The sequence below is a fragment of the Acomys russatus genome, chromosome 20, assembly GCF_903995435.1.
Source record: "Acomys russatus chromosome 20, mAcoRus1.1, whole genome shotgun sequence".
Classification (NCBI taxonomy): domain Eukaryota; kingdom Metazoa; phylum Chordata; class Mammalia; order Rodentia; family Muridae; genus Acomys; species Acomys russatus.
In genome coordinates, this window is record NC_067156.1 from 56,525,971 (window position 1) to 56,547,355 (window position 21,385).

Genomic DNA, 21,385 nt, shown 5'->3' on the forward strand with positions numbered 1-21,385 from the left:
GAAACAACTACTAAATGTTTATGTTTTTATAAATAAATTTGCTTAAATCTCCTCTGTATAAAATTTCTATTTTTATGCATGCAATTTATGCACAGAGAAATGCAATGTTACAAGCTTAAGCAAGACATACTAAAATTTAAGTGCCTAATTTTGTTAGATTTTTAGATGAAACTTCTTTTTTTAATATATTTTATTGATTTATTCATATTACATCTCAATTGTTATCCCATCCCTTGTATCCTCCCAGTCCTCCCTCCCTCCCATTTTCCCCTTACTCCCGTCCCCTGTGACTGTGACTGAGAGGGACCGCCTCCCCCTGTATATGCTCATAGGGTATCAAGTGTCTTTAGATGAAACGTCTTAATGACCTCCCACCTAAGGGAAGCAGCTGGATCACCTTCCTATGTAAACTATGCTACTGAGGCTACAGAACCAAGTTCAGACTCTTATAACTTAAAAGCTCAGTCGCATTAAAGTTTTTGATAATTTTAGGAATTCAGTGTTGGTTTCGTGAAAATGGGGATTACTATTGCACTAAAAGTGGCCCAAATTACTATTTTTAATTTGCATCCTTGTGTGGGCATGCTTGAGAAATGTCAATGATATATGTTCAATTCAGCTAGTATGGAAGAGGTAGCTGCAATGTATGTTTGGAGAAAAACCAGTGTGGATGTTGCTGCAGGATGATTGGTAGTAATGAAAACTAAAAGTGTACTTGATGTACAAGGAATTCTTTTGGTGATTGACAACAATTCTACTAAGTTTAAAGTAGTGTTTGTGGCAGGTTCCATTGACCAAATGAGGATTCTAAGTTACCAAAGGAGAATAAAGGGCACTTTTTATTGTAGGCAAAGCAGAATTTACAGATGTAGATTAAATGGAAGCAGTAGTGGTTGTCGATATGGTTGAACAAAGATTGCATTAAAATGATGGAGACAGTCATGACTGTTTTGGCTGCCAGCTAAGTTTCAGTCGTAGAATCATCTGATGCTATTGAATCTTCCACTGTTAGAGGGTTTTTTTGAGGGGGTGGCATCTTGCTTCAAGCAGCTGTTGCAATTGTGACTACGGAGATCAGATGGAGGTCCAACTGCAGCAAGATCATGATCAATTCATTGTCAGGTTATGCAGGGATTGAAGCTTCTATAGCACTGGCGGTGAGTGTGCTTTCAGGAGGATGTTGCTGTTGATGTGGTTACAGGTTGAGTTGAATCCATGGTTGTGGCTGATGTTCCGGTGGATGTAGCAGAGGCTGTGGGCTGGGTTGAGGCAGCTGTGCTTGTGGACACAGATGAAGTTGAGGTGGTGTCAGCTGTAGTTACAGGTTGAGTTGAAGTCATGGCCCTGGTTGTTGTGGCACGAGTTTCAGTGGATGCTGCAGAGGTTGATGGCTGGGTTGAAGTGGATGTCCTTGCAGGCTCAGTAGAAACTATGGTGGCTGTTGTGGCTGTAGTTTCAGGTGACGTTGTGGTAGTTGTAGACCCTGTGGAAGTAGCCACTGTGGTTTGAGAAGTAATAGAGGTTGTTCCAGGTGTTAGTGTAGAGGTGTCAGTGTTTGAGGTTAACTGAATAACAATGGGGGGATTGTTTCTATTCACCAGGCTTAGGATGAGTACTCCAATCGCTGTTGTTATTACAGAGGCTAAGAGGGAAGCCAGGAAGACTTTGCACAGAGACCAGTCACCACAGCCATTTCTAGCCACCTGTGAAAACAGGAAGTGTAGGGATAAAGATGGATCAGAGATTGAGGGAATGGCAAACCAATGACTGCCCCAACTTGAGACCCACCCCATGGGAGAGGTCCAACCCCTGACACTATTAATCATACTCTGCTATATTTTCAGACAGGAGCTTACCATAACAGTCTTCTGAGAGGTTTCACCCGGAAGCTAAGGAAACAGAGGCAAAGATGCACAGCCAAACAACAGGCCACGTTCAAGGACTTTTGTGGAAGGAAGGCATGAGGAAGCTTGAGAGGTCAAGGACACCACAAGAAGAGCTACCTAGTAAACTAATCTGAGAGTATGCATGGGCGGGACCTAGACTCCCTACATATATACAGCAGACGTGCAGCTTGGTCATCATGTGGATCCCCTAATAATGGGAGTAGAGGCTGTCTCTGTCTCTGTTCCCTGACACTGGATCACTTTCCTATAGCTAGGCTGCCTTGTCTGGCCCCAGGGGGAGGGCATGCACTTAGTCCTGCTACTACTTGAGGTGCCCCTGGTAGATGGGTACCTCTTGGGGGCCTCCCTGCCTCAGAGAAGGAGAAGAGGGTAGGAGGGGGAGGAGGCATGAGGAGAGAGGGGTCTGGGATCAGGCTATAAACGGATTAAATAAATAAATGGAAAAAAAAGAAAAGTACAAATAGAATAAGACAAAGGAAAATGCTTCTGATTTGTTGCCTCTTTTGTATTTCTTATAATTTACTGCACTAATATTTTTGAATCACAAAGTATCTGAACTTTAGACAAAAAAAAAAAAATCCTGGTCATATCCAGGTTAGAAGTAATTTCATCTTTTCCCTAACGTTAGAAAAAGACAAAGCTCTTAATTTCTTATCTCATTATGTTTTCTTTCAGACATTATACTTTATGGCAGCTTTAGGTTAACAACAAAATGGAAGGGAAGATATACAGATGCCCTACATACATTTCTGCACCCAAGTGAGTCCGTATTCTCCAATTATCAAGATCTCCTACAACCAATGAACATATATTGGCATGCATTTAGCATTTAACACTCAGAGTCCACACTTTATTTAAAAGTTTATAGTGGAAGTTTTATAATGTATGCATTTTTAAATACATATCTGTATGTCTCTGTGTGTGAGAGTTTATATGTACACACATATGCACACATATCATATCATATCATATCATCATATAAGAGCGTAAGACATATGACACCACAATATTGTAAAGAGTAGTTTCACTATCCTAAAATTCTGTGCTCTGGCTGCGTCTTCTTCTATCCTTTATATCCTTTTGTCTTTTTATGTGAAGAAAAAAAAATTCTATTCAGTGAGAAATTTCTTTGTCTACTCTAGATGCTGTCGTTTCCCCAAACGCTCTTCAAGAATTCTGTGCTCAGATCACTGCGCCGTTCCTTCCAGCTATGTACCCAACCACTCCATAATGACTTTCAGCTAGACTAACGCTTCTACTTCATCAGCCCACACTTCATTTACATCTCTCCTTGTGCTCTGCTTGCTGCATTATTTCAAAAAGAATATCTTGCACTTTCCTCTTCTTGTCACCCCTAGCTGACAAACCAATGACTGCTTTCGCTGGACCATCCATGGAGAAGCTACCCTGGTAGGAAACCCAAGCATCTGGGAAGAGTAGCCCCCTTCCATCCTGTAACCTGCCCCCTCCATCTTCATGCATGTACCATCCCTTCTCCTTCTCATTCAATGACTTTAATTTCTTCCCACTACATTGGAAAGCTTAACACCGCCAGAGGAGGGGACAGGGTGAAGGCGGAGGGAGGGAGGAACGGGAGGATAGAAAGGATGGGATAACAATTGAGATGTAATATGAATGAATTAATAAATAAAAAACTGCCAAATGAAAGCTCTGCAAACTTCTACTGATAAAAGTCTACAAACCTCCAACTCCCTGTTATCTTTGCTGTTGCCATGGGAGAATCTCTGCTCCTGAGCGTGACAGCCTGTCCTTTGTATCCCAGGCTCTCTAGCCTTTCCAACAACTTCCTGTTTTGATTACCCCCTCTTCCTCACAGATAGAATACTTACCACTTTCCTCACTTAATAATATTGCAATCTGTCCCATCGTACATATAGACAAACAAATCTCCTTTGATGCGAAAAATTCTCCTATCTATTCCCTTTCTCTGAAAAACAAATTTTCCTTGGATTTGTCTACATGCAGGGTCTGCATTTGCAAGTTCTTCAGCCCAATGCAACATGGCATCAGTTCCCATCATGCCATGGAAAATGTCATCAATGACTTTTGCACACAGAGATCTTACTGACATGTTCAAGCCCTCTTCTGATTTAAGCCTTTGGCAACAATTGCCCCTGGGGACCATTGCTTCTTTTTTTGGAGCCATGTATTTCTTATGCTTTTGTGATATTCCAGTCTCTTTGATTTTTTTTCCCTAATTCCCCAGAATCTTCACATTTCTTTTGAAGGCTCATTATTTATGCTCAGCATTTGTTGTTAATTCTCACATGCTTTATCTCTTTCATTCTTGCTTTGGAGTCAGCAACTTTTTCCCATATGTGTTTTCTGTTTCTATCACAGTTATTGCAATCTGCCAGTGGTGTGAAAACAGTCACTGTATGTGTAGTGTAAGATGAAGGAGGCTACACTTCACCAAAACTTTATTCCAAGTCAAATGTTGGGCAATAAGGGCCAATCTTGTAGCCTTCAATCAGGTGCATTATTTTTGTGGTTTACCACCAATACTGAATGACATCAAGATTATCTCTAGTCCAGGCCTATCCTCTAACCTTCAAATGGAAACAGATATCATCACTTTTTTGATGTCTCACATATGCCTCTAATTCATACGTAATAATATATTTGCAGTGAATCCTGACTAGCATCTCTATCTCATTAAAGGCTACCCATTCCAGCTATTCAGTTCCACTAGCTAGAGTGAGAGTGTCAGCCATAAAGTATACCAACATATAGATAAGCCCTCTTATCTCATTCTGCTCTGTTCCAGCATTTCCCACTTTCTCCATTTAGTCTTAGTTTCCTTCTTCTCTGCTTGCTAAGGCCTCTGCTCCATATCTTCGGTGTACTTGTGCCATGCTTAGTTGCAAATTAGGATATTGGCATAGGCATGTTTAAAAATGAGAATGTCACATTTGTTCTTCACCTGTCATTGAGAATGCATTTTTCCATCCTCAATATACCATGCCATAATGCCAAATAGTAATACTTCTACATGGTGCAGCGTACACTGGCACTTAATCTTGGACGAATATCTAACGACTGGCCAATAGTTATGTCATTAGGAAAACAATTATACAGTATAGGGGCTTACGAACTTGTGGCTAAGAAGTCTGATTCGTTAAGGAATGCTGAGTGCCAGGTGAAGTATTAACTTATGACAATAATCCTTTTTATGTACTGTATAACTTTCTATTCTTCAATATGTAGGTAGCCACCTAGATCCTAGTAAGACCAAAAGAGGTGGTCATTATTTTCTTCCCAGGTTTAACATCTAGAAGTAAACAATTCCTAAAAGGAATTCCTTAAAAGTTTGTTTTTATGGTAGTATGTACTCTTCCATGGTCTATGACTCCTCTAGCCATGTGTAATTAGCTATAGGAACAGGCATTAATTGCTTCCTATTGAGTGGGCTTCAAGTCCAATTAGACAGATGTTTATCCTCAAGGTAAAAATATCACTATTGCAACACTGGAGATATTTTTCTCCAACAGTCATTGTTGTGGTTCATGGGTTGTACAACTGTGTAAGACTATTGCTTGCTTTTCTCTCTTGGAAGCTTGCAAGATACTTTCCAATACTATGAGCTAGTCCTGGGGAAGAAGGCTTCCAGATCAGTTCTCGATGGATTTCTCCAAGTCCAATGTCTAAAGAATGTGATATCATCAGCTGTAGTGTCTTATCTTCAAATCTGTGTGTGTTCCCTATTTATCCCTGTTATTGTTGTATATACATGTAGTATAGAGAAGTATACAAATATATGCATGTATGCATGTATGTATGTATTTGAAAGTGAGTGGTGTGTCTGTGTGCACACATGAGAAGGAGTTGGAGTGGGAGAAGTAGATGTGGAAATGATGCAAATACAGTGCTCACATGTGAAGTTCCCAAAAAATATATTATAAAGAGCTTTTTGTAGTATGGACATTTTTAGTAAAGTAAGCGAGAAATCTGCTCATTTACTCTGTCTTTATCATAAACTGAGTAATATGCCTATATTTTTTATAAAGGCAAACATGAACTTTGAAGTTTGGAGTCCTGTTTGAAATGTGCATTAGTTTAGCCAGATTGCTGGATTTTTTTTTCAATCCATTAAGTAGTGATATAAGTGACTTGTAGCTAGTAGCTATAAGAAAAATGAGCCATGATATTGATTCTAAAATGCTTTTGCGAGTATTTATTAAAACTTTTATATAAGCCATATTGCATAGTATTAAATAAAATTCTTTTTCATTAGAGAAATCTTTTATATTTCAGAATTCTGGAATCTTTAAATGCCCCAATTTCTCTGATCTTCAAGTGTCCTTATCTTGAAATATGACTAACAATATCTTGTTATAAATATTGGAATTTAATGTATAAAATCACTAGTTTTAAAAGCACTATAATTTAGGCCTAGGAATATGAGTCTAGAGTTCAAAAGTTATTTCTTGTCACCTGGATGAGAAAAAGCCCCTTTTGCAACACAACCCAAAACTTTGAGTTTCCAGTGAGATGGGAGAAAGACTTCAATTCACGATGTAAACCATGATGCTTTCTGAAATAAGGGGTGGCACCAAAACAGCTGGAGCAAGATGAGAGCTAGAGAGAGGGCAACCAAACCCACGTTTACCCTGAGAAAGGCAGCATGACTGGAGCTTTAAAAGCCTTGAGAACAAGGCTCATCTTGGTAGCCTGCTTATTCTTTCTTTGAGTGCCATCAGGCCTCCTCACCAAGGGGAGCTGGTCAAATAAGGAGCACCAGAGTTCATGTCAGAGTCAGTCCCCACTCTCCACATAACTGTGGAGAATGTCCTGTCCATTGGGTAGATCAGAGTAGGGGTTTACTACCTGTATTGGCAATATAGTGGGGGAGGAGGTCCCCCTTGGTCTTAGACCTAGGGCAGGAGAATAGGGTGAAAACAGGAGGGAGAGAGGATTGGGAGATTTTAGGTTTCAGTGAAAAAAAGTCCTGAGAACAGGAAGTGGCAGTGAAGCTGGTCATCTTGTAGGGCTATCTGCCTTATAGAACCCTGCCTCATAGAAATTCAAAACGATTCCTTTAGTGAAATATACTACAAGTTACCAAACAATGAAAAGGCTCTTTTGTGTTTTTGCTACTCTGGCAAAGATATAAGTTCTTTAAAATCTCATTTTCCTGGACTTTAAATGGTCCATGGGGGGCTTAGGTCAGTCACTGTCATTACTGACTGCACATTAGAGCCACATTTTTTATATGAGCTCCATTCTGGAGTTTCAAGTTCATTGATCTAAGCTTAATGTCATCTGTTGGCATTTCTTACGTGACCACAGGTGATTCCACTGTGCAGTTGGGATTGAAATCCAGCAGATTAGAAGTTACTAAGAACTCTTTCAATTCTCTGGTTGGCATAGAGTGCTTAACTGGTACAAAGAAAGTATATCTATTGAATTGTATTTATTATTTCATACTTCCCCAGATATAATATAAACAGTTGACATTTTTATCCACAATCAAGAAATTAGGCTCAAAGTCTATGCTCTGATCCAAATAACAAGATTATGGAGAGAAGAGAAGAGATTTCAAAAGCTGGGGAACCAGTTAAACTGTCAAAGCGTATCAGTTAATTATAGTCAAGGTCTGATTTCTTGGGGCTTAATAGTTAGAGACAGAATTATGAAGTAAAACCAATTGAACATGGAGTCAAGAATAAAGATGGAGTCGACTTCCAAAGATAATTTGGATTTCAGGTCAAACTCACATGCACCAAGATCAGAATTCAGAAATCAATATAAAGTGCCATGCACAACTTCAGAAGCTGCATAAGAACACAGTGTAAGAAAATCAAGCAGTCACTTCATCCATGAAGGTTAACATAGGACAATTTTTCTATCAAAGCCTAAACAGCTAACTAAACATTATTCCAACATGTTTGTTTCTTTGCTCACTGCACAACCATATATTTGAATCATATATTTATATGTTATAATGTATGTTTCTTTGATTAATGTATTTTTCTTTGATTTTCACTTAGTTTGTTTTCTATAGTGACCATCTGAGTTCAGGGCTGGAACATTAGTTTTGTGAAAACAGATGACCAAGTAGTCTTCTTTCAGCGAATTGCTTCACAGTGACTTGTAATAGTACTGAGTACACAGCAAATGTGAATGTAGACACTTTCCTAACTATATTGACTGGCAACAAGCAGGCTCAGTGCATATCACCATACAACACATCCCAAACAGGCAGCGAGAGATGACAGCAGACATTACCTGTGCACTGTGTGGCTCTGGGTGCTGGCACTCTGAATGTTCAAGGACTGTTGGGCTCACCCAGACCCCAGACAAGTTGGAGGAGACATTTCCAGCTACATCATTTAAAGGTGGACACCAGTGTGTGGCAGGCTGAGCTTCTTGGCCATGTGAACAGGTGCTTGGCTACAGAGATGAAACACAAGTGAGCAAAACCCCCAAATGGCTGCTGTTCTGGAATTAAACACTCCTGTCAAAAACAAATGATGTTGACCTTTCAAAGCAATACATATCTTCTTATCCTCTGAGAATGAAAACTAGGTCGAAGATTACTTACTACAGTGAAACTGATTTTGAGGATTGAGTATCGCCCATCTCCCTCATTATACCACGCATGTGTTAAATGTGTCCATGTTGCAAACTACTGTGGTGGGTAAGAACATCTATGCTCTTCCATAGCTGACCAGGGAGAGCCTGCTCAGGCCCTTTGTAATAAGACCACTAAAGCAAATGAATTGAGGGATTTGTTATGGCTACATAATAGAAACCACTTGAACCCAGAACTTACAGTGTTAACGTGTGTGTGTGTGTGCGCGCGCGCGCACGTGTGGTGTTACTATTCTTCACTTATGAAATTTTTTCCAAGTTACTCCTTCACACAATTGACACCAAACTGTAGCTGGTGAAATCTTAACTCCATCTATGCCCTCCCATAGCTGACCAGGGATATCCTGCTGAGGTTAGGACCAAATTGTTTTGTTTATGAAATGTATTTGCTGTGTGCTCCTTAGATATGTAAAGAAAAAATATCTTTACAATAACAAAATTTTCACTCTCAAGAAATGTATTTTGCTAACAGGGAGACAGAGAGGACTTGAAGATAATCAATAGTCGCTATGATTGTAAAATGAGAGGGATAGATGAATGGATTTGTGGGGAAAGCCTTTAGAGCAGTGACTTTTCTTAAAATGTGCAATGAAGAGGGGATAAGAAGGCAAAGTGGAAGTGAGACTACAGTAGGTCTGTGGATGTTGGGCAAAAGTTCTTGCTGCTGCATCTCAAATACACTGTGGTGCCTGTAATCGTAGTGTTTTGGAGGCTGAGACAGGAGCATTATAATGAATCTGAAAGCAGCCACAGTCATAGGAGAGGGGAGTAAGGGGAAAATGAGAAGGAGGGAAGAATGGGAGGATACAAGGGATGGGATAACCATTGAGATGTAACAAGAATAAATTAATAAAAAAATTATTTTGAAAAAATAAAAAAAAAGAAAAGAAAAAATGTTTAAATGAAAAAAAAAAAAAAAGAATGAGACTTTTTTTTTTTTAATCCTACATGATCCAGGGAAGGTGAATTAATATGAAAGGGACTTTCCCCACAATCATGAGGACATATCTCTAAATCCCAAGCGTCCACGGAAAAGGTTGGGCGTGGTCATTTGTCGGTAACCCCAGCATTAGGAAACAGAGACAGATTGATCCGAAAAGCTCACTGGCTGGCTGGCCTAGCCAAACTAGTGAGCTTCCCAGTGGGTGAAGAACCTGCCTCAACATAATTAAGTGGAGAGAAATAGGGGAAGATACTCATCGTCCTGCCCTGGCCTCCACATGCACACACCTGGATACTATTGTAGGTACCATACCACACACACACACACACACACACACACACACACACACACACACACACCAAATATAGAAAAGCATATATACAAATTATGTGACACTCTTTATCTCATAGGAAGTGATAGTAACTGTCTCACTAGGACTCAAAGGTGTTGTTGCCTGAATTCACTCTACTTCAATAATCACCTGCCATAGATTTATTGGGGTGGTGGTTCAGTGAAATAATGTAAAATGATTAGAGAAATGAATGTCTAGCATGGTGTGCATTCACTCACTGTTACCTGCCATTACTGCTGTGGCATTAATGATCGTCTACTGGATACCACTCATAATTATTTTATATTACATTGATGTAATTACCTATTACTAAATAGATACAGGATGAATGCTCAACAAACTTAAAAGCTCCATTAAAACTTTCAAACTACAAACAAATAAATAAATGCTTTCAGACTAGACTTGTATGGAACTGTTGATGCATTAAAAAACTATTTTAAAACATAAAAAAAGTAGAATTTTTACTAAATGTTGATAAAATAAAATATTCTTTGTACAAAAAACTGAGAAATATTTGTTTTTCTGTAAATATAAAATCAAAGAACTAAAGACTGTTGGGATCTGATTTAGCCTTCTGCCTAAACTGTAGCCATAGCCATTTTGTTCCTAGTCTCCACCTTGATCATGAGGTAAAACTAAGGTCAAATTCTCAGGGTCTGCTCGCTTGCCCAATAGTGCTGACAATGAATAATCCTAAAAGAACAAGTTAACCCCATGTCTCCCTGTGGCACAAGGATGGTATTGCTCATGCTTTTAGATCTATGTACTTGGTCACACCCTGGATGCACTCTGAAGGATCCCAGCCACCGCCTCACTTGCCTCACTTGGGACCAATCAGCTGAAAAGTCAGCAAAAGTGTTATACTGCTCTTTACCTTGCCTTCTGCCCTTGGTTTTCCTATAAAAAAAGCCTGCTGTAAGAACAGACCAGCATCACACTTAGGCTCCCGAGTCCTTTCTGTGGCCCTGATCACCATCAGTCTGGAACAGGCATTCAATAAACAAACCATCAGCGTCTGACTGAGACCGGTGTCTGAGTGGTTTGTGCAACAAGCCAACAGCTTTGTTTTTAATGAGGAAAATCAAAAGAAATACCACTTGCTATTTACTCGGCACATTTGAGGAGGGTGTGAACTTGACCAAATGTACCTGATCCTGTTGTATTGGTTTCCTTCAGTCTGGCCATGGCTGACAAACTCAAACAATTTAAAACACATTGTAGGCAAAGTAAAACTGACTCAGTGGGCTCTATTCTTTCTCAGAATTGTCTGGCCCTTTTTGAATGGAGCTGTTTTAACGACAGTGATGAATGAGCCCATACTACAGCGATATACACCTAGGCTCTGCTTTGAAGAGGCGTTGCAGCCTGGTTGACCATTTTACTGAAATTAACTTGCTCTGGTTCTTTAGTATAAGTGGTGTCTACAAAATTGGGATAGCTAAAGAATATGGCTAATATTTAATCATATGATTCTCATTAACTAATAACAGCCATGGGCAACTGGAATGCATGACCTGCAACTGGCAGAGGAAATTCTTTAGGGATCTCCTATCTCTGTAAGGATTGATGTAAGGCCTATATTCCTAACAGAAAATAACACAGCAATATTTACCTTCTTTATTGTTTATCATCTGGAAGCAACTTTTAAGTTACAGCATTTGATCTTAAAAGAAAAATTATTGAAATCATTACTTAAATATCTATAGTAAACTGAAACAACTACTGTCCAGATACACCCTATAAGAAGAATGTGAAATATTCACAAACACATTAAAATGTGTCCTCATCCACAGAAACCGTCAATACAATGGATACACAGTTAGGAGATATTGTTTTCACATAAAAATATTTGGACATCTTAAAAAGGGAAAATTCATTTTTGTGTGTGCATAAATGAAAAGTCTTCCAGGAGGTTTGTTGTTGTTGTTGTTTGCTTGTTTGTTTATTAACACTTAAAAACTGATTGAAAAGAAGGACTTCTATGATTTGCCTTATAGATGTTTCATGCAGGGTGATTGCCACAGCATCTTGTGGCCATGACAATATTTTCTCACACTTATTCTTTACGTAGGAAATTTTAACTTGTCATTTTAATTTTCAAAATATACTCTTTTTGTTCTAATACAAAAATTATTTAATCATTTGGTATAGATATAAATATGCATGCAAACATTTGTGGAAATTATCCACTAGTGGTTTAGTACTTGGGATAAAAAGACTTAAAGATAGATATCTTACATTAAACAGTTATATTTAGATTTCTTTCCCAATAATACGTATTATTGATATCTGGGTTTCAAGCATTCAGGAAGATAAAAGCCTGTTAATAAGTAAGTTCAAACTTTCTCAAATGTGTCTAGTAGGTTTTCTGTAGTTTTCTTCATTAAACATTGAGCCATTGTGATTACTTTTTAAATTTCATACTTATAGAAATAGCTAACTTAAAAAAAAAAGAAATAGCTAACTTAAGAAATTATGGAGGTCTTCTTGTCAAGTGTATTCTGTTTTCTCGTTTAGTGAAAATTACACATTTGTTGTGCTTTAATGACAGTTCCTATTGGATCAATGGCTATATACAACTCTCATTTGGGTGTTTGGGTGTTTGGTTGCTTGCACTTTGAGAAACCTTGAACAAACATAAAACTCAAAGGATCATATTGCAAAAGTATAATTACAAATGACACCACTGGGATTTATGTTCAGATGGTAATGAGCGTTTTAATTTATATTATAAGTCATTATATTATATATTATAATAATTCATAAACAACTCATTATTATTTATACATCATATTCATCAAGAAATTATTACCACTTTATAATTATAAATACTTAAAATAATGCCTAATGCTAAATTTAAACAATGCACCACTAAAGAAGAGCAGGAAAGGATGACTTACTTATGGAGAGAGCAGCAGAGATAAGATCTTTACTACCCAATAGCAAAGAGATGTCAGGGATTAACACTAAAAGTGAGATTTTTAAATTAGGCAAAATATGAAAATAGAGAGGCCATACTCACTTGCTGTTCTCCAGCGTGTTCCACGTTCACTACGTATTTTCCATGCTTTCTCTCCATTCTTCAGCTGGAAATACCGCAAGCTTAACGCCAAGAATATTTTCCACAGTCCATTGTCCTTTATATGTGCAGCCACAAGAAACAATTAGAGCACGCTGTGGAAATCACTATGATGCATCTGTGCAGGTGTGATTAAAGTAAATAATATGTAATTATTCACTAGAATGGGACCCACCTCAAGAGGAGGAAATGAAGTGTTAATTACAGACAAAGGATCCACTCTACCTCAGGGCTGTTCTGACTTTGCTCACAACACTCACGACAGAAAATCTTTTAACATTTCCCATAATTATTCTAGTTGACCTTCTTTTTTAGGCATTTGCCTTCTATTTCAGGACCAATGCAAACCCAAGACAAAAATTCCTGATGTGGACGTTGTCGTCACTTTGCCTATTCTGAAGCACCGGCTCCTTCAGACCATGATTAGCACCATCTGTTATGTGTATGGGGGACAGCTAGCTTTGCAGCTCTCCCATTTATGTCTGGATATCAATCAGTCAGTTACTCAGTCATTTACACATTAAAAGTTATTAGTATCAATTTCCTGTGCCATAACGCCAAATGGATGATGAAATGTTCAAATGCTTTAGAGAGATTCGTTGCTGTTGTTAAAAATTCTAGCTTGGGACATGCAACATAGCTCAGCAGATAAAGGTGCTTGCCACCACAGCCCGAGGACCTGACATCAATCCTTGGAATAAAGGTAAGGAGGAAAGAGAGAGCCAAGTTCACAGTTGTAATGCTGGACTCCACATACACATCATGACACTCTCATCTCCCTCCCCTCCCCGACCCCCTACATGCCATACACACCATCATGGCACTCTCATCTCCCTCCCCGCCTACCCCCTACATACCATACACACCATCATGGCACTCTCATCTCCCTCCCCCCCTACCCCCTACATACCATACACACATGCACGTACAAATAATTCCAGTTTGTCTTCAATTTGAAAAATTATTAAATCTTTGCTTATTCACTCAACAAGTTAGAAAAGTTTTTGGGAGACATAGGAAATATTTTCCTGGTACAAAAGTTTCAGTAGTAAATAACATGAGCCTCATGCTGTTCTTTCTGTACAACATTTTGTATCCTATTTTTCCAAAACATGTGACTCACTGTAACACTTCTGGTGAGAATATTTAACATCTCTAGGAATGTTAGTGGAGCAGCCACAGCAACCCGGCCTCTAACCTCAGAACAGAAAGAACATGTGAAACACAAGAACATTAGAGAAGGGGAAAGAGTTCCTTCTAAGACTACTGATGACTTGCTAACCTGTGGGTGAACTCTGAAGACATTGTACAAGTGAAATGGCTCAGTCTCTGGGGGAAAAAAAAACCAACATAATTAGATTCCCAAAGTCATATGAGTACATAGATCAATAGAGAAGAGACGTAACTTGAGATGTAGCTTCAAGGGGCTAGGAGAAGAGGATAAAGAAAGCTTATTACTTTGTGGATATAAATGATCAAACGGCACTGGCAATGGTGATGGTTGCACATTAGAAATGTACTTAATACCATTAAACTGTTCATTTACAAATGGCTGAAATAGTAAGTTTTATATTTATATTTTAATACAATAAAAAATTGAAAAACAAAAAAGATGACTTACTAATTTTCAAAGATTTTTTTATTATGTTGATTATGACTATATGGTTGTCTATATGTAGACACGTGCACTTGAGTGCACGTGGCCACAAAGGCCAGAAGAAGGCATCAGATCCCCTGGAGTTGTAGATACAAGTTGCCTGATATGGGCTATTGCTCCAGACCAACTTCCTCAGTCTGGAGCATTGCAAATGGGTGAAGATTCTATAATGTGAAACATGATTTTTTTTTTACAGACCTGAAATGGCATAGTATTAAAAATGACACATGATTAATACATTTTCTCTAGCATAGTATAATAATTTTATTCTGCATACGTGTTTATCATTCAACTGGAATGCATGAGGGGAGGGAACTCCCAACTCTCTTCATAGCTTCTGCATATCACATTAAATTACCACATAAAGAGTAAGATTCTCCCTATCTCTAATTGACCAAGTTTTAAAGACTCAATGAGAAAGTTTGAGAAATTTAAACACTGTGTGCACATGCACATGCACACAAGCATGCACATATATGTAGATGTGGCTATCCATGCACAAATGTACATGAAGGTCAGAGTTTGATATCTGGTGCCATGTTTTTAAATAGGGTCACTCAGCCTGGAGCCCAATTTAGCAAGACTAGCTAGCTGTCTAGCAAGACCTAGAAAATCTTCCTGGCTTCTCCTCCCCAGCAGTGTGACTACAGGCAAACACTACTGTGCCCAGCTTTTTTATATGGATGCTGGGCATCTGAACTCAGGTCTCATTCTGCTGAGACAGCATTTTACTTCCTGAGCCATCTTCCCAGCCCCTATATTTTGTAGTTATTTTGTTTTGTTTGTTTGTTTGTTTAGGAGTAACTGAAACCTAAAACAACAGATAGCAGTTAAGTTTTCCTGGTAAAACAATATGACTTCTTTTTTTTTTTTACAAAGATTATTTGTTCAGTATGAATTCTAGTAATTCTTTATATGCTTCCATTGAGAGGTCATCAGTAAACAGAACACACTTGCACTGCACATGAACAGAGAGCTTGAATGTGTCTCATTGCCTTGTTAGGAGTTTCTTTGAAGTATCTTTTCTCCAAGAAGGATTTCCATTCCAAAGGAAATCTGGATGTCTTGTCATGTATAGCAAGGCAAAGTCTTTTTTATAATTGACCACTCTGTGAATGGGATGAAAATGCAGGGAGCCTCCATCTCAATCACTTAGCAGAAGGGTGAGCTATACTGTTGTTTCAAAGGCAAAACTAAAACTGTGTTTCTAATTGTATTAGTCAGAAATGATGTGTCTTAAGTATTCTGATTATTTCTTCGGTTTATGACAGCTTCAGCCTCATGACCTGAGAAACACAGTAAAGAAAAGGACGGTGACAGTCTTCAGTGACCCTGTTAACAATACAACCAAGTGTTCAGACACAGAATTTCAAAGCTGGCATGCAGCTCAATTAAGCCAAACTGTGAAAGATACTTAATGGGAAAATGGGGGGGGGGGGAGGAATGGGAGGATACAAGGGTTGGGATAAACATTGAGATGTAACAAGAATAAATTAATAAAAAAAAAAAAAGGAAAAAAAAATAAATAAATAACTAAAGAGAATTAAGCAAAAAAAAAAAAAAAAAAGAAAAGATGCTTAAAAATATTTCTAATGTGGCCTGCCAAAATTATCATATAGACATAGCTATTAGAAATGAATTGAACATTAAAATTGAATTATTCTATGACTATACATGCTATTACAGCTACGTCAAAATGGTCTTCCTTTAGATTCTTACAAATCTGTGCTGGTATGTACAGGAGAGACTCAATAACTCAAGAGCAATCAGGAAATACACAAGAAATATGATGACAGCCATACTCAAGACAGAAGCTTGGGGCAAAAACACACATTTATGCATATAGCTGAATTTCCTAATCCCAAATGTAAAAATCTACTTATGAAAGTTAAAGACAGTAATGTTAGCAGACCATCCTGTCCCCATGAGTTATTCCATGTTGTTTATGAAGCACTCAGCACACCCTGGAACAGACTGGATCCTGTAGAGTGAGCCACCACACCGCCACTGGCTGAGGAAGACCAGCCTGCATACGCTCCAGTCTTAACTGAGTTTTTGGGTTTTTTTAATTTAACTGTCAAGACTTTTAAAATGTAAGGTTTTTTTTTTTAATCAAATAAAATGTCTCTTGTGCTTATTTAGAAGTTTGTATGTGTGTCTGATGAATTTCAGAAAGATCCCTAATTGTAAATATGTATCAAACTCAAAGGGGGGTGGGGTGGGCAGTGTAATTCATCTTTGTTTTAACCACACAAATTTGTGACCTTTCTCAGGGCTGATATTCCTCCTTAAGGTAACCTACTATTCCAGGAAATTCTTTCCTTGTGAATCCAAAATGTTCCTTCTCTTCTTGCTACCAAACCTAGAACTGTCATAGTTCATAGAGTGGGGTGTGGACCATGGTTAGAAGCTGAAATTTATTTTGATGCAGAAATTTGACAGTTATTTAAATATAACTATGTCCCATTTTATTCTGTTTGCTTTGAAGAGCTACTTCATCAGAGATTTCAAATATGAAATGGACAGTTCTGCCTGATGTTTTAAAAACATGACTGAATTACAAGCCTGTAATCCCAGCACTTTGGAGCCTGAGATCAGATGATTGCCATTATTTCAGGTCAAACTGGGATACATAGTGTAGAGACCTTCTCCTGTCTCAAGAAAAGAGGGGATGTGAAAAGAATAAAATTCAAGTTCAATCAATTTTAATAAATATACCCTCAGGGTTGGGGTTAGCTCAGTGATAGAGCACTTGCCTAGAAAGCCAAAGTCCCTGGGTTTAGTCCTCAGCTCTGGGGGGAAAAGGGGAATGATAAAATATACCATCAATAAAAAACACCTTTATATACATCAAAATACAGTTTCATCTGGGTCCCTTTCACTCAGTTTATGGATCTAAAACATGAGCTAATAATAAAGTCTATTAAAAAATAAAGTAAGTACTTTATTACAATAGTTACAATTGTGTCTCTGACATAATATTTGATTAAAATATTATTCATGTTATAGGCATTTTATGCCTACTCCAGTGGGTATGTAGAACACTACTTATATTTAATCCTTAAAATACCTGTAAGACTTAAGTATTATTATACCCTCTCTTCTGGTGAGACATGGATATTTTCTGTGACCTTTTACAAGACCTTAGTTCTGTCCAGTGTGTGATGCACAGCTTCTTTATACATTTCTTATTGATAGCCTAAGAATTGGGGGAAAGTTTAGGACAGCTCAAAGTTTGGCCTCACTTATAAAAAGCATGCATACAACTCTTGAACCTGTGGAGATGTTTGTGTTCTTTCTTCCAAGCTGGATTTCCAGCTAAAAGGAAGATTGCATTGAGGATCATGGAGGAAGTCTTCATGTTTACTGAAAGCCAAGCTAAGGTGTTGCTGTCATCATAAATTAGAGCTGTTCAGATGACCAAAGAGTACCAGAAGTCAACTAGTAGGATTCAGCAACTCCCAGGGTGGAGACATGGCTCATCACTCACATTGACCTTGCAAGTTCTGCTGTGTGTCAAGCAATTGTTCCAATTCACAGAGCATGTCATCTGTTCAGACCGACATTTCTAGGAACTGCAGATCCCTTGATCCATAAACTAAGGCTCACCCAACAAAAGAGTGAGAGTTGACAGTAACAGATGTAAAAAGACTGAGTTCCGGACTCATTAAAATTAATTGCAACAGATATGTTATGGTTGTGTAGCTTGGTGTTCTTGTGTGATTCCTAATAATGGGAATAAGGGCTGCCTCTTACTCTTTGCCTGCCTTTAGGACCCTTTTCCTCCTACCGGGTTGCTCATCCAGTCTTGATGTGAGAATATATGCCTGGTCTTATTGTAGTTTGTTATGCTGTATTTGGTTGATGTCCCTGGAAGATCTGCTCTTTTCTGAAGGGAGGAGTAGGGGATGGATACAATAGGAAGGGCAAGTGGAAGAAACTGGAGGAGAGGGTGGGAAACTGCTATTGGGATATTAGACTGTGAATGGATGATATGAGAATATGAAAATTGAAGGAAATTTGTCCTTAGAGATTAATTGGTGCTTAAAAGGTCCAGAACCATAAGTGGATTGCCATCAAGTTTGGGTAAGTCTAAACCAGATTAGAGAAAAGCACAAAGGCTCAGTGGTGAAAGGCTACAGCCCTGTTCAGGGCTCAGTATACACTCAGATGCAGCATTCTCAGAGCTCAAGATTGACCTCACTTGGGGTAGAGGATAGCATAGCAACAGTGTCATGCAGCCACTCATGGAAACTGCTTTTGGGAAAGGTTTCTATAGGTGGGAAATTGAGGCATAACTGGGAGAGGTTTCAGTGACTTCAGCTTTGAGGAAATAGTGGAGAGGCCATAGTGAAGTAGAGCATATTCTGGGTATATTCCAAGGAATGGAAAAGCTGGGTCTTGAGGAAGCCCTATTCCCAGTTTTCTGGGAAAGTGCCAGATAGATTTCCAAAGTGGTTGTACAAGATTGCATTCCCACCAGCAATGAAGGAGTGTTCCTCTCTCCCCACATCCTCCCCAGCATGTGGTGTCACTTGAATTGTTGATCTTAGCCATTCTGATGGGTGTAAGATGGAATCTCAGAGTCGTTTTGATTTGCATTTCCCTGATGATTAAAGATGTTGAGCATTTCTTTAAGTGTTTCTCAGCCATTCGATATTCCTCTGTTGAGAATTCTCTGTTTAGTTCTGAGCCTCATTTCTCTATGGGGTTATTTGGCTTGGTGGTGTTTAATTTCTTGGGTTCTTTATATATTTTAAGCCCCACAGTTAAAAGGTGTGTTAGGAAGCATCTCATGTATTAAAATACTGATCTGTTCTTTATAAATAATTCAGGGAAATAGTTAAATCCCCACTGCCCAGTTCAGAGAGAACTCTTCCTTATGTACAATTAGAACCACCTCTTCCTGAACATGTTTTCTTCCAACCATTCCCGCCCTTCCTGTTGGGGTGATCACTCTTCTCCACTCATGCTTATATTCTCTACCAAATGCCTCTGTGTGCACCTCAACACCTAGAAAGGCCAATTTCTTCTATAATCAAATGCCTATGATCTCATCCAACATTTAAGTACAATATCTTCTTACTCTTAACACTGAAGTGTGATAAAGCACGTCCAGTGAAGTGTACAATCTTAAGCCTATAGCTCAATGTAATTCTTTTCAAGGTTACACATTACAACCTCAATGTTTACCTACGTGTTAGTAAAATTATTTCTTTAAGTGTTTCTCAGCCATTTGATACTCTTTTGAGAATTCTCTGTTTAGTTCCAAGCCCCATTTCTCAATTGGGTTATTCGGTTTGGTGGTGTTTAATTTCTTGAGTTCTTTATATATTTTGGATATTAGACCTTTGTCAGATGTAGGGTTGGTGAAGATTTTTTCCCAGTCTGTAGGCTGTCGCTTTGTTCTCTTGACAGTGTCTCCTGCCTTACAGAAGCTTCTCAGCCTCATGAGGTCCCATTTATTAATGGTTGACATTAAGGCCTGGGTCGTTGGTGTTCTGTTCAGGAAGTTGTCTCCTGTGCCAATATGTTCCAGGCTCTTTCCCACTTTTTCCTCTAAGTGGCTTAGTGTCTCTGGTTTTATGTTGAGGTCTTTAATCCACTTGGATTTGAGTTTTGTGCAAGGTGACAAATACGGGTGTTAGTAAAATTATGTCACAATTATTAAAACCTATTCCCATGGGCTCCCAAATGAAGAACCACTAACATTTTTTATTGTTGTTGTTGTTGTTGTTGTAGCTGTTGCATATATCTTTTACTTTTCAGCAGACTTTTTTCATTTTGTATATAAAATAAGATGAGACACATATAACTAATTCTTTTTTTTTTTTCCATAGATTGAATTAGGGTGAGATATCCCTGCCTCCTTGTTGGCTGCAGCACTAGAAGGAGTGGATCCCACACCTCATTTAGCAGCAAAACAGAGCTGACTCTAGTGTTATGGGCAATAGACAGCCAGCCAGAGGGCAGGAGAGCAGGAGTAGCGCTGTCTCCATTCCTCACTGGGTCAGCGCTGGAGAGCCAGCCCTGGTGCTATGGCAATGGAGAGCTGGCCCCATAGTGTGAGCATAGGAGAGACAATCCTACTTTTTGCTGGCTGCCAGAGACAGAAGAGCTGGCCCCACCCTTCACATGGGCAAAGCGAAAGATCTAGCCCTGGCTGTATGTGCCCAGGAGAGCTTGACCTGGTGACATATGCACAGCACAGTTCTCTGAACAGCTCAGCTACCACTCAGGCCCAGATCCAGGGCTTTGAGTTGGCCCACCCCAACATCTTCCCTATGAACTCCTAGAGTACATGAAGGGGCTGGTCCTACAGAACCAAAGCTACAGGATCTCCATGACACAGGGTAACAACAGGATATCTCAGAGAAGTCTGAGTGAGCATCCATTGCTGTAGTGTAGCAGAAACCAGAGGCCTGAAATCAGACCAATGGCTCATTGTAATGAACGTTTCCAAGTAAGGCTGTTTGGGCAAAAGGGTATACTGTGTGACACACCATGACATACCACAGCTTCCATGGTAAAATGGGTTGGTTTTGTTGGTGGTTGGCTTGTTTGTTTGTTTTCTTTTTGTGGGGAAGGTTGCAAGGGCAGAGGGTGGATATGGAGGGACAGGGAGATGAGTGGGATTGATATTCCTGATGTAAAATTTACAACGAACCAAGAAATGTTTTTTTAGAGATGTTGCAATGCCACAGAAGAGGAACAATCTTCCAGATTTCATTTATGTCTGAGTGACATGGAGTTCTGCTAAATTATGAGTGGTTAGTAGTTAAACCTAGTCAATGTGGAGGTGGTGCTGTCAGTGATCTTTGCAGTAGTAAAT

The 21,385-nt window shown here is 38.9% G+C and overlaps 1 protein-coding gene across 1 annotated transcript; it reads right to left on the minus strand.

Moving 5' to 3' along the window:
• Nucleotides 1-1,169: 1,169 nt before the first annotated feature.
• Dynap (dynactin associated protein) lies at nucleotides 1,170-12,932 on the minus strand. The gene is made up of 3 exons (XM_051163238.1): nucleotides 12,840-12,932; nucleotides 8,157-8,321; nucleotides 1,170-1,703 (listed from the first exon to the last, which is right to left on the minus strand). The coding sequence occupies exons 1-3, from the start codon at nucleotides 12,894-12,896 to the stop codon at nucleotides 1,170-1,172; spliced, it is 756 nt and encodes a 251-aa protein (XP_051019195.1). The 5' UTR covers nucleotides 12,897-12,932.
• Nucleotides 12,933-21,385: the final 8,453 nt, after the last annotated feature.